The sequence below is a fragment of the Corythoichthys intestinalis genome, chromosome 18 (assembly GCF_030265065.1).
Source record: "Corythoichthys intestinalis isolate RoL2023-P3 chromosome 18, ASM3026506v1, whole genome shotgun sequence".
NCBI classification, from domain to species: Eukaryota; Metazoa; Chordata; class Actinopteri; order Syngnathiformes; family Syngnathidae; genus Corythoichthys; species Corythoichthys intestinalis.
This window is the reverse complement of record NC_080412.1, coordinates 33,558,597-33,571,717: the sequence shown is the minus strand read 5'-3', so window position 1 is coordinate 33,571,717 and position 13,121 is coordinate 33,558,597. Positions and strand designations below refer to the sequence as shown.

The 13,121-nt window shown below is 37.0% G+C and overlaps 1 protein-coding gene across 1 annotated transcript; it reads right to left on the bottom strand.

The window, feature by feature from the left end:
* Window positions 1–233: 233 nt before the first annotated feature.
* grk1b (G protein-coupled receptor kinase 1 b) lies at window positions 234–12,405 on the bottom strand. Its single transcript, XM_057821671.1, has 8 exons — window positions 12,169–12,405; window positions 8,783–9,498; window positions 6,369–6,496; window positions 5,123–5,280; window positions 2,821–2,904; window positions 2,609–2,733; window positions 2,331–2,532; window positions 234–866 (listed from the first exon to the last, which is right to left on the bottom strand). Exons 2-8 carry the CDS (start codon window positions 9,479–9,481, stop codon window positions 583–585), a joined length of 1,680 nt encoding a protein of 559 aa, XP_057677654.1. The 5' UTR covers window positions 9,482–9,498; window positions 12,169–12,405; the 3' UTR covers window positions 234–582.
* Between the last annotated feature and the right edge of the window lie 716 nt (window positions 12,406–13,121).

The window sequence follows — 13,121 nt, the reverse complement described above, 5'->3', positions numbered from 1 at the left end:
TATCACATTTTTTTCACGCTACTTTATAGAATTGGTAATAACAAAAGAGATCTGACTGTAAATGGCTTGTATAAACAGAATGTAAAGGGAATATCTTCCTGCTGAGCTGTATCAGATTTCCACGTGACGCCTATCTATTCTCTCGTGTCTGCGCACATGCTGATCTGTAATCCGTCACGGTAGTCACACACTCCTCATGCACCGACAGCCTCAATCATACCATAACAGTGGAGAGCAAGACATTTTTTGCTTAGCAAGTGTTTATTCTTTGCGCTTATCTATTTATTATACTTACATATACTACATAAAAATAAATACATAATACAGAGTTCACACATGGAGCTTATTACACTAAAATACAGAAATACAAGTTTTTGCTGATGTAATTTTAATTAATTTGATACATTGTTATACATATTTACATTTTCACTATATTCGAATAGTCATTAAAAATAGCCATTACAATTACTTGCTCAGTCAATCTATCGATCTAATGAAATCCATCCATTGTAGAAAGATCTTTTCAATTTTTTTGACACTTTTTTTTTTTTTTTTTTTAAACACAAAAAATATCCCTATACTTTAAAGAATGACACATCCGCCACCTTTGGCTTCTACATAGTTTGGGTCTAGGTCATTAGGTAGCTTTCCATTCTCTGCCCAGATGTTCAACTCTCCAAACACACCCGTTTCGATCATCTCCTCCTGCCAGGGGATTGGAACATTGCCTGTGGCGAAGTCGTTGAAAAATTCTGTATCCTTGTTATCCATGACAACACCTTTGATGGTGCTAAAGGCGCCCACATCGTCAATATCTTTGGCGTAGACCATCTTAGGATCAGGGACAAATGGCGGTGGCAGCATACCTGTATTGATGCAAAAACAAATATACTGTTACAAATTTATGCAATAATTCCTAATATCAAAAACTATCATACCTAACTAGCGGTTGTGGCCAGTAACTACAAATGCTGTGTGTTGTCGTTAATTCTTGTCATAGACTTCACTATCAGTTGACGGGGTGCGCTACATTCAACAACTTAAAATTCAAATATTTTCAAAACCAAAGTTGCTTGCGACCCAAAGCCAAAACAGGCTCTTCCCTTAGGCATATATGAGTCATTATGAGCACTGGCATCAAAAAATTTGAAGTCGTTCACTGAAAAAAATCCTGATTAATTGTTTTTTGTATAAGTATAACAAAAATTTAAATTGCTATAAAATTCTCAGATTTCACACTAGATGCACAGATAATCTCCGAATGCAGATATATTTTCAGGATCAGTAGCAATATTTAACATATAAATTTTTAAAACTTAAATGTTTTTTATTTAGTGCAATTTTGACATGTTTTTAACAGCTAATAATTGACTCAATTTTCACATCAGAAACTTAATATTTCAGGAAAGCATGTTGAACCATCTTAATTTTACTCGACAAAAGCAAATTTTGCATTTTTGTAACACGAGCACACCTTATTAAGTTGAAATCCGATGTCATCTGTCACCATTGCCTCAGCACATCTTGCCGGCTATCTGGCTCTCGTTGCTTTTAGATTGAAATGTTACATAAGATAAAACATGTAAAAGCCAGATTTTTTTAGATGGACACAGAAATGTCTAAAGTACTAGTTTTTTTGCCCAAAAAACAGGCAGTTGGCCGAAAATTACTTGATTATTTGAATGTAAAGTTACGCTACTGCGTATGGATACAAAATCCAACATGGCAGCCATCACAAACAAAGCGCTTTTTAAGTTTAAACTCTTGTAAATAAATGCAAAAATCCCGGAATTTCTATGTATGTGTATATATATATATATATATAAACGTAAAAAAGTCTAGATTCTAGGTTAAAAGCAAAAAAACTGGCATTTATCATTCATTTTACGTAAATATTTCAAGTTAAAGTTATGCTAATTTTTTCCATTCATTTCATTTTTTTCCCCACGTTTCAAAGAGCATGCATGGGACCATTTTATATAATAAATTACCTTAAATCCTCGACCAAATCACTCTTGAGACATTCCTGCCTGCTTGTATGCACTAAAACCTTCGTCCTGTTTCCACCTAAATCCGGCGTTAAAATGCAGCGTGTTTGAGTTTATCGCAATGAAAGCTGCCACGGCGCTCAACCTGGCCTTGCCCCCTACGAGAAGCCGTTGCACAATGTCTATAGGAGCTGTCTCGTCAACTGATAGTGAAGTCTATGCTCTTGTCTAACTATTTGACAGTTGAAACTGTTTGCATACCATCAGGCGTTGACCCCTAATCATTTTATCTTCCCAGATAAGGAAAACATGTTGATGTTTTGTGTTCGTAGATGAACTCACCAGCCTCGAGACGTCCCCAATTGATCTCCTTGAAGAAGGCTTGGCTCTTCAGCTCTGCACACTCATTGTTTTTGAACCCGAGGCGTTTCCCTGGATCCTTTTCCATCAAACCTTCACAAATAGCTTTGCAGCTATTGCTAAAATTGGGAGTGTACGGAACTGGATCGTTCAAAATTCTGCGGGCCACCTCGTCGTTCTCCACCTGAAAAATAGACAAAGGGAGTCATTTAAGTTTTTCCTGTAAAAAGACTCAAATTGCATCTCTATGTGTCCTCTACCTTCTCTCCTCGTATCCTGAAGGGTCCTTTGGCTGCTATCATCTCAAACAGGGTCACTCCTAGAGTGAAATAATCCACTGTGTAGTCATATTCCTTTTTCTGGAGTAGCTCTGGGGCCATGAATCCTATCAAACCAAACATTGAAAACATACAATGAACACTCACGTATTGTTTAGGATATACTTTTCCTGACCTAAGGGTTTCCCACATACCGGGAGTTCCTGCATAACCAGAAGTTTTGTCTTTTCCTGGTGGGAGTTCAACAGCCAACCCCAAATCTGACAGGCGGACATGTCCTGAGAAGTCATATAGACATGAGATAAATTATTGTGCTTGGTAGTAGCGACATTTGGTCATGCTGGTACTCGAAAGCTGATCTGCACACGCAAATGCATTAACGCTGCACAATGAAGGATTTGCACTTCTGGCCATAATATTTCAAGAGACATTAAAGAAACTTTTTTTTTTTTTGGAATCCCTTCCAAAATGTATCTCAGTGGTTAAGCTGAGATTTTTTCCATTTTAAAAGACGATTTACACATCGCAAATTTATTTTGTCTTTACTTCCGTGTTCATCATCAACTAATCACGAGACCTGTTTCCAGTCTTCGTCAAGGGGTGCCACAGCTCTGTATGCCCCTTAAACTATGGCGCAGCCAACTTTGACAAGTCTGAATTATGTCTACCACTCAAACAAAAAAGCTGTCAATGTGATTACCAAATGATATATTTATTTGCCAGTGTGCTTATACTGTACATTGGCAAAAGTAGCCCTCCCTCACTTCGGGCATGGTGACATAAACTAACTTGGTACTCGTATCAAGGTTGTTTTAAACGTCATTATTAAATGTTGACATTATTACATTGAAAACTGCAGGTTCTCCAATGTGAAGCAGTATTCTGGCAACCCGAACGGGGAGGGCATTTTGTGCTTGTCAGCATTCTGATCTAGTTGCAGTACCATTTTTGGCCATCAAGTCTACATTGTGCAAGTAAATAAGCAGTATTGCTAGTGATTAATATTTACCGTAATTTCCTGAATATAACGCGTACTTTCCCCCCCAAAATCAACTTGTAAAATCATAGTGCGCATTATAAACGGGTACATGGATCAAGACAGAAATATGTATGTGTATATATATGTATATATATATGTATATATATATATATATATATATATATATATATATATATATATATAAACCGATTTTTTTTATTTTATTGACACGGCCACATTGTGTTGAAGAAACGTATGCGGCGATCCGTTGCCGACCATTACGGTACGTGACGTCACCATTTTGTTTCCGTAATACTTCACTCTGTTCGGCCGAATGATTTCGTCTGTGTTAAATTCTGCTTTTTTCACTCTTCATAAAGCATAGAATTTAGTTTCTTGAACTCATTTGAGTCAACGTTTATTGCAGCTGAGCAACTCGGACCATAACAAACGTAACACAGACTTCCTGTGTCCGTCAACTATATCTGTCCCTCGGGAAACTCAAACCCAAATAACAATAGTTTCTATTGTTACTGTCGTGTCGACAGCGATGAGCTCTGTTGGATTTCTGACTTACGCTCTCACTTTCATTTTACCGTATCAATCCATGAAAGATGAATCATGATGAAACGAGCAAGTTATACAACAGCCTTTGAAAGAAAAGTCACATCTGTTTTGTTTTCTCCTAGATTCTGGTAAGTTGGAGAAGTTGTCAAATCATATTATTACCGTAAATATTGTCAGTTTATGGTAATGTTTTGAACTACCAATGTGCTATGCTTGTGCTGTGTTTCACCAGTCAGTAAAATGACATTTCTGTTTCTGTACACCAGGGGTCCCCAAACCTTTTCCTGTGATGGCCACATAACTTTTCCCTTCTCTGATGGGGGGTCCGGGGTCCGTTTGTAACAGAAAAGGTGTGACGATTGCAGGAGTGCCTAAATGTAAAAATGTATTGCTTTTTTTAGAAATCCACAATCAAATAACCCTTTCTGGATTCTTCACGGAACAAATGTAAATAAAATAAAAATATAATATAATAATAAATCTATTAATTAAATAGATAATAACCAAATAACCCTTTCTGGGTTCTTCACAGAAAAAAGCCAGGAAATAAATAAGACTATTGAAAAGAGAAAAAAAAATATTTTTTTTTTGTTTTTTGTTTTTTTTTGTTCAGGGGGCCGGACCAAACATGGCCGCGGGACCCCTGATGTACACGAGCTCTGTTTTCTTGTATTCTTCTATTTATTGGTGCTAAAATTAGGGTGCGCGTTATAAACGGTTACAATAATTTTCCCTAGATTTTACAAGTAAATTTGGGGTGCACATTATACACGGGTGCGCCTTATATTTGGGAAATTACGGTAATTCATTTCATTTTTCATGTTTTTGTCTTGCTATTAGATTTCCATTACTTTATGACAAAACAGTTACGTAATTGCAGACATTTTTTTTTTTGTTGGGTTGTCAGGGGTCTGCATATGCACTAAAATGCTCTTTATTGGAGAGCAAACCTGCATCATCTAGTAGCACATTCTCCGGCTTCAGGTCTCTGTAGATAATCCTGTGCTGGTGAAGGTGCTCCAGCCCGCAGATGATCTGCGCTGTGTAGAAACAAGCTCTCTTCTCATTGAAGCCAGGATTTTTTTCATCCACATTGTACATATGAAACCTAAAGGAGGGAGAATATTATGAAGCTTTGAAGTTAACTAAACAAATATTTGTCCAAAGATGGCTTTAACTTCTTAAATGCTCTTACTGTCTGACTTAAAGTGTGACGCACCCGACGGCCTGGTGTGTATATCAGCTTTAAGGTTTATCTATACTTTAACTAATTAGCCGACATGGGAAGGTAGTGGTTGCAGCATGGTGAACTTGTGGTTAATGTGGATGCCTCCTTGTTGGTTACAACGAAATAAGATGGGAGGAAATGAGGAATGGATGCAAGTATGATGGCGTTATTCTTAATAGCTATGGGTCAGGGGTGTCCAAACTTTTTGCAAAGGGGGCCAGATTTGGTGTGGTAAAAATGTGGGGGGCCGACCTTGGCTGACGTCCTTTAGGTAGAACAATATATTTAAGCAAATTTTAGCAAGCCATTCTGTGTGTCACATTGACTTTAGAATTGTTTTTAATTAATAATTTCAACAATCTCGCAACTAGCCTTTGTGGCGTTCTCTTTCGACTCTCGGATTCTTGCAAAATACTGCTGCTGTGAAATTAAACTAGCTTCAAGTTGCTTCAATTTCTCGCTGCGTCTTGTTGTACATGTCAGCGTGTCTTGTTTGGTAATGTCGCCTCACATTGAACTCTCTAAAAACAGCGACTATCTCTTTGCAAATGAGGCAGACACAAATGTTGCGTATTTTAGTGAAAAAATAGTCCAATTTCCACCTATCCTTGAAGCTATGGCCGTCGCAGTCAACTTTCATTTTTTTGTTGTTGATTGTCTCCATTTTAGAAAATTGGAAGGGTCACACGTGGTAATGTTGCTTAGAGTGCTGCTGCCTTTTAGTGGGTGAATGAGGAGCAGCATTTAGTATGTAAGCTACTTCATTTTCTGGTAGCACTACTGCTGAGCAATTTATTAAGTGTGCGGGCCAGACGTTATTGATCTTATGACAGGCTGGGGGCCGGAAGAAATTTGACCACGGGCCGCATTTGGCCCCCGGGCCGCACTTTGGACATATCTGCTATAGATAGTTATTTAATGGGGGAGAGAGAGTTCTGTGTTTGTGTGTGCGAGTTTGTATAAAGCACCTGAGATCTCCACCATTCATGATAGTCATAACTAGGCAGAGGTCAGTCTTGGTCTGGAAGGCGTAAGCCAGCGACACAATGAAGCGACTGTGGACTTTGGCAAGAATCCGCTTCTCCACAATTGCACCCTGAACATGTATAAGGACACTATTAGAATAGGGAAATGGCAAATGAACATTTTCACTATACACACAGACAGAAACGTTTGTTTTGACAACTTTTAAAGCAGCTGAGGGTGGTGCAGTGATATGCATGGATTGTTTTCGTTTCCCTGGAAATCAGTCCCTACTTTGTGTTCCAAGTTAATCTTTTTGTGATTTCTTGAAGAGTTCAGTATACCCTTCGCTATAGTCATGATGCTGACCATCTTTTTAGAACTATTGTCATAACCAGAGGTGGGTAATAACGCTTTACATGTACTCAGTTATATTTACTTGAGTAATGTTTTGAGGAAAATGTCTTCCTAAGAGTAGTTTTACTTAGCCATACTTTTTACTTTTGCTTGAGTAGATTTGCGAAGAAAAAACGCTACTCTTACTCCGCTATTTTGGGCTAAACAAGAGTTGTTACGTTTTTCCTTTTTACTCGTTATATTAGATTTTTTATTTTTTTTTGCTAGCAATGCCAAGACTAGCTCTACCAATTTCACCAATGAGACGTTGCAACAATAATCAGATGACTCAATTATACCAATCAGACGCAAGCTTGCCGTTCTGTGATCATGCCAGCCTGTTCAATCACATAGCGTCTTTAAAACACCGTAAAAAATGAAGTATTTGACATACAGCGCTGCCCTCAATATAATTTGAAAGCGCGGTTTTTAACTTCTCTCCCAGTTTTTATTTGGCACCAACTGACCACAGAAAACCGGAGATATGATCCTTTTAATTCCATAATAGTAACTATGAAGGTTGCACATCACGTTGATGCTACTGCCCTTCTATTCAAACTAGGAACTATTTTTTCCACTAGAGAGCACTCATGCTCTTTGGACAAATAATGCGGTATTTCTATCATTTTTTTCCCTCTCTCACCGTAAAAAATTGTTTGAAAAAAAATAAAACAAAAATGTAAGCAGTTACTCAGAATGTTACTCATTACTTGAGTATTCTTTTCACCAAATGTTTTTTTTTCTTGTACTTGAGTACATTTTTCTTTTACTTGTGTAATATCATTTTGAAGAAACTACTCTTATTTGAGTAAAGTTTTTGGCTACTCTACCCGCCTCTGGTCATAACTACCTTTAAGTCACATAACAGCCTTGCTAGTAAAGAAACACCCACTGTTTAGAATAAGCTCCAGTTGACTAGAGTTGTCCAAAAATTAATTTTTAACCGATATACTGATATTTCCCAACTCAAAAAAATCCGATATCGATATATGCGGTCGTGGAATTAACAATTTTATATATATTTTTTCAATGATTGTTTAATTTTTGCACCATGAATGCAAACACATAACGAATCCCAACCATCTTAGTTTGGAGACATCTAACGGTCAATAAGCATAACTGCTGTGCTTAGATGTGACCAGCCCTTGTACAAAGGCAGAAGGGTTCAACATTCACTTTGAAGGTAACATGCATATTAGCCCATAACTGATGATTAAAAAAAACCATCGTCGCTAGTATCCGATATCATTTTAAAATGCTTATCGGCTGATATTATTAGCTTCCGATAATATCGGACAACTCTACTAGTACCGTATTTTTCGGACTATAAGTCGCAGTTTTTTTCCTACTTTGGCTGGGGGTGTGACTTATACTCAGGAGCGACTTATGTGAGAAATTATTAACACATTTTTATATCATTTCACATGTTATTTTGGTGTTTTGGAGTGAAACTGATGGTTTGCTAAACTTGTTTAAATGTTCTTTATGCTATAGTTATCTTAATAACTCTTAATAGCTATGTTACGTTAACATACCGGCCACGTTCGCATTTTGTTGTTCATGCATCATGTAACAATATCATACTGTACACTTATTCAGCATATTGTTCTATATTGTGTTTTTTTTTTAAAATTGCCTTTAAAGATGAAATATCTGTTCTATGTGCTGGATTTTATCAAGTATATTTCCCCCAAACATGAGACTTATACTTCAGTGCGACTTATATATGTTTTTTTCCTCTTCATTGGGCATTTTATGGCTGGTGCGACTTATACTCAGGTGCGACTTATAGTCCGAAAAATACGGTAAGTAGTGGAACTATTTTTACAGTGTTTCTCCAGTGTCATTATCTTTCAAAAACTACGCTAAGCTTCAACGCAAGGTGTTACGCACAATCCTCTTTGCATTCATTCGTCATAGTAAAAACCTCTAAACTCTAAAGCCCCGGAATGTATTCTTTGGAGTATTTCCTGTTTTCTTGTGAGCTAATTTTGTAGTTTTATTACGTACATCAGTGCTTTACCTCATATCCTTTGCGTTTCTTCAGCCTTTTTTTGTCCAGCTTTTTATTGGCGTACATTTTACCCGTGGCCTTGGCCTGACATGCGAACACTTCCCCGAAACCTCCCTTGCCAAGGACCCTGAAGTCCATGAACCACTCCTCATCAACGGGCTGGGCCTCCAACCACTTGAACTGAACGTAACGTGAGAAGTACATGCTCTGCTTGAAGCCGGCCATGGTCTTGGTCTCCAGGTGTTTGAGGAGCTGTTTCTCACTCTCTTTGAATAAGTCACCGTGGACATTTTTGAAGTCCTCCTTCACTCGGGTGACGGCCTTCTCTTCAAGGAAGCTGCAGAAGTTCTTGGACGCTGACTTATAGTATTTATTGACCATTTTTTGAGCCTTCTGAAGTCTGTCCTTCTCTTGGCATATGACGTAGTCTTCAATGTCCTTCCACATCTCTCCAGCATTTTTGTGGGTGGCCTCACTTTCCAGATATTGCTGGAACAGCCGCTTACCGATCGGCTCATTGACGCACATGCTGTCAAAGGTCTTGCCCACCGATGCTTTCATTCCTTCACAATCTCTGATGTGCGGGAGTTTCAGCCTGGCCCGCATCTTTTTGTCTCGCAAGGTTGCTGCCGCAGCGCCATCTATGCTTCCCCGAGCGGACACATAGGCCGAGTTGGCCACCACTGTCTCCAAACCGCCGATATCCATTCTCACTCAACTTTTGCCTGGGAACAAACAGCAGATAAGAAACCCATGACTGCAGTTAAAGGTATTTTTTTCCTCATACAGTTGTGTTCAAAATTGTTCAACCCCCACAGTGGATAAAGGTTTTTGCAAGTTTGACAATCATTTTTCATATTGTTAAAAGTCACATCAAATAATGACATGTTAAATAGACAAATACAACTGAAATAACTAAAATATTTTAAAGGAATATTCCATTTTTATATTAGGGGTGTCAAACGTTTAAAATTTTTAATCAAGTTAATTACAGCTTAAAAATTAATTAATCGTTATTAATCTCAATTCAAACCATCTATAAAATATGTCATATTTTTCTGTAAATTAATGTTGGAATGGAAAGATAAGACACAAGATGATTATATACATTCAACTTACGGTACATAAGCACTGTATTTGTTTATTATAACAATAAATCAACAAGATGGCATTACCATTATTAACATTCTGTTAAAGCGATCCATGGATAGAAAGACTTGTAGTTCTTAAAAAGATAAATATTAGTACAAGTTATAAAAATTTTATATTAAAACCCCTCTTAATGTTTTCGTTTTAATAAAATTTGTAGAATTTTCAATCAAAAAATAAACCAGTAGCCCGCCATTGTTGATGTCAATAATTACTTACACAATGCTCATGGGTGCTTAAGCCTATAAAATCAGTCGCACCCAAGCGCCAGCAGAGGGCGACAAAACTCCGAAAAACACAACAAGTACACATTTCACTGTGCCGTCATTTTAATCTGTTTGAGCGGGGCATTTGTGCGTTAATTGCGTCAAATATTTTAACGTGATTAATTTAAAAAATTAATTACCGCCTGTTAACGCGATAATTTTGACAGCCCTATATTATATATTTCCACTTTTTTGGAAAATGGATCAACGGTACATGTGAAGGAGAAAGAATGATGCCTATAAAGAAAACACCCTATCTACTGTGAAGCATGGTGGGGGTCAGTCATGCTCTGGGGTTGTTTTGTATCTTTAGATACAAGGAATCTTCAGTGTGACCAAGGTATTATGAATTTAGTTCAATACCAGGAGATCTTGGATGCAAATGTCATGCAGTCATTGACAAAGCTGAGGCTTGGGTGAGGTTGGACCTTCCAACTGGACAATGATCCTAAGCATACCTGATCATCATAGTTGCAAAAGAAGTGCTGGAAGATTCTGGAGTGGCCATCGCAATCACCAGACTTAAATCCCATTGAAAATCTCTGGTGGTACTTGAAGAAGGCAGTTGCAGCACGCAAACCCAAAAATGTTAATGAACTGGAGGTCTTTGTCCATGAAGAATGGGCAAAGATACCTGTGGATCACTGTAAGGAACTTGTCTCAAGCTATGTTTCACGAAGGATGTTGTACTAAGTACTAAAGTTATACATACAGTACCTAAGGGGTTGAATAATTTTGTCAATGGAGTAATCGCAGAAAGGCCACACATTGGAATATTCCCAAAAATATTTTTGTAATTTCAGTTTGTCTATTTGACATGTCATTATTTAATGTCATTATAAACAAGTTAGAAAAATAAATGTCAAACTTGCAAAAACACTTATCTACTGTGGGGGTTGAAGAATTTAAACACAACTGTATGTTTTGAATATTATTTTCAAATTTCATCAATGGCAGCCAATGAGTTAAAATGAATGCCTTATAAAGGGTTAACTGTTTTCCGCTCAGACCAATGGCTTCTGTAATATACTTTCTTTGCTTTGCCGCCCTCTTGTGGCATGTATTCTTAGTAAAACGCATGGAATTGTTTATAATCCCATTAGTATTGTTTAATTCTTGCCCTTGTTCCTGTTAGCTATGACTCAATTTTGCACAAGAAAAAAGCAAAGCTTATGAGAAAAAAACATTAGTAACTAGTGATACACTGCTCCCTGCTTATCATATTCATTATACTGTACATTTTCAACGTAGACAAAAATGGTTCCACGGTGTATTTCATACATCTCCCTACGCTTCTTTCGCTGGCAACAAAATAGAACAGGAAAAGTGGATTGCTTGATTAGGACTTCCTGAGGGTAAACACTTTGACCTGGAACACTTGTGTCAAATGATACTGCAGGTGCCTCCCTCTTTCTGGTTAATCTAATTAACACTGACTGATGATACTTGAGATTTACCGATGACTGCCCTCAGTGGTAATTAACCCACATTCTTGAAAGTATTTTTAAAACAAATGTAATCCTATCATCCGTTAAGTAGCAATATTCAAATATCAGCCATTCAGTATCACTTTCAAAATAAGTTGGGTTAGCACTAAACAATACATATTCATTGTAAAGCCCGTTGTAGATCATTTTTACACACTATCCATTCCTAACTTTCACAGAGGGGAAATTATTATGATGATTCTCATGGCCTGTGAATGGCAGGGGCCGTACAAAATCATATTTTCAATTTGGGCAAGTTTTAGCATGCAAATCTGTATAAGCGAATTTATTCATTATTATATTAATCATTCAAAATAACACAGAACATTTTTGTTTAATGCAAAATCATAGTGACTAAATTTCTAATGATTAAGTGTGATTTATTATTCAAGCTTGTTAGCAGTAATGTCAGCAATCAAAATTACTCATCGTTTCATCAGTGTCAATAATTATGATTCATGTTGATGACTATTGAATATTTGAAAACACTTACCGTATCTTGTTGCAGAATCAAACACTGACCAGCTTATTACTTTCGTTGCGCCTTGCTCTTCCATCCACCACAACATGTAAAGATGGTCTTGGTTGGGGGTCTACAATGTAGACTGTCTTCTCATCCCCTCACGCAGTGTAGTGAAGAGAAGAAACATCAGTTGAAGCTTTACTGGCCACCTGCGATCCAGCTTGGTGCTTCATTTACTTGCCAGGATTACACGTGGGGCCACTTGACACAAGCTATTAGTGTAACTAGTAGAATGCAGCTTTCCTTTTTTGGAGTCACTAGCTAACTGTCCACAAATTAAACGCCATTCACATCAAACACTTCAAGACAAGGCTTTCTTACACCATTTTGTCAATTCAAAAGTATTTTTAAATTGGTATGAATTTAGATATTGTATATGAGTGTTGAAATATACAGTACCTTAAGTTGGAGCAATTTGAGGAAAACTGAATAAACTGCAAATGGAATAAAGTACAAGCATTCTTAGAGATGGTAGTAGTAATAAAACCTAGATCAAATCCACCCATTTAATTATTTGGTCTTTCCCTTCAAGGCATTAAATACATTAAATATTTACAGTGTAGACAAAAATGGCGTTCACAATCATTTAATGACTGTAATTTATATCATCTGAAAATTGAAAGTACAGTCGTAATTGTACAAGTGCATTAATGCATCTAGGATTTAATTATATTCAACAAGGTTTATCCTGATTTGTTGTTTGCAGAGGTCCACACTGCAAAATCTTAGCAAGAATATTTGTCTAATTTCTAGTAAACAACAACTAATCACTCTTAAAATAAAACGCAATTCCTTAACAAGTAAAATTTGAGGAAGAAATATTTATATTTTTAGACTATACATCTTAAAATATACAGTATATATATAGTACATTGTACTTGTACTGCAAATACTTTGTACTTACATGTACTGCAAGTACATGT

Excerpts from the sequence above, each read along its gene's own strand:
- grk1b (XM_057821671.1), bottom strand. The coding sequence starts at position 9,481 with ATGGATATCGGCGGTTTGGAGACAGTGGTGGCCAACTCGGCCTATGTG. Across the intron at positions 2,905-5,122 it reads TGTGCTACTAGATGATGCAG|GACATGTCCGCCTGTCAGAT; the intron begins GTTTGCTCTCCA and ends ATGACTTCTCAG. Across the intron at positions 2,533-2,608 it reads TCAGGATACGAGGAGAGAAG|GTGGAGAACGACGAGGTGGC; the intron begins GTAGAGGACACA and ends TCTATTTTTCAG.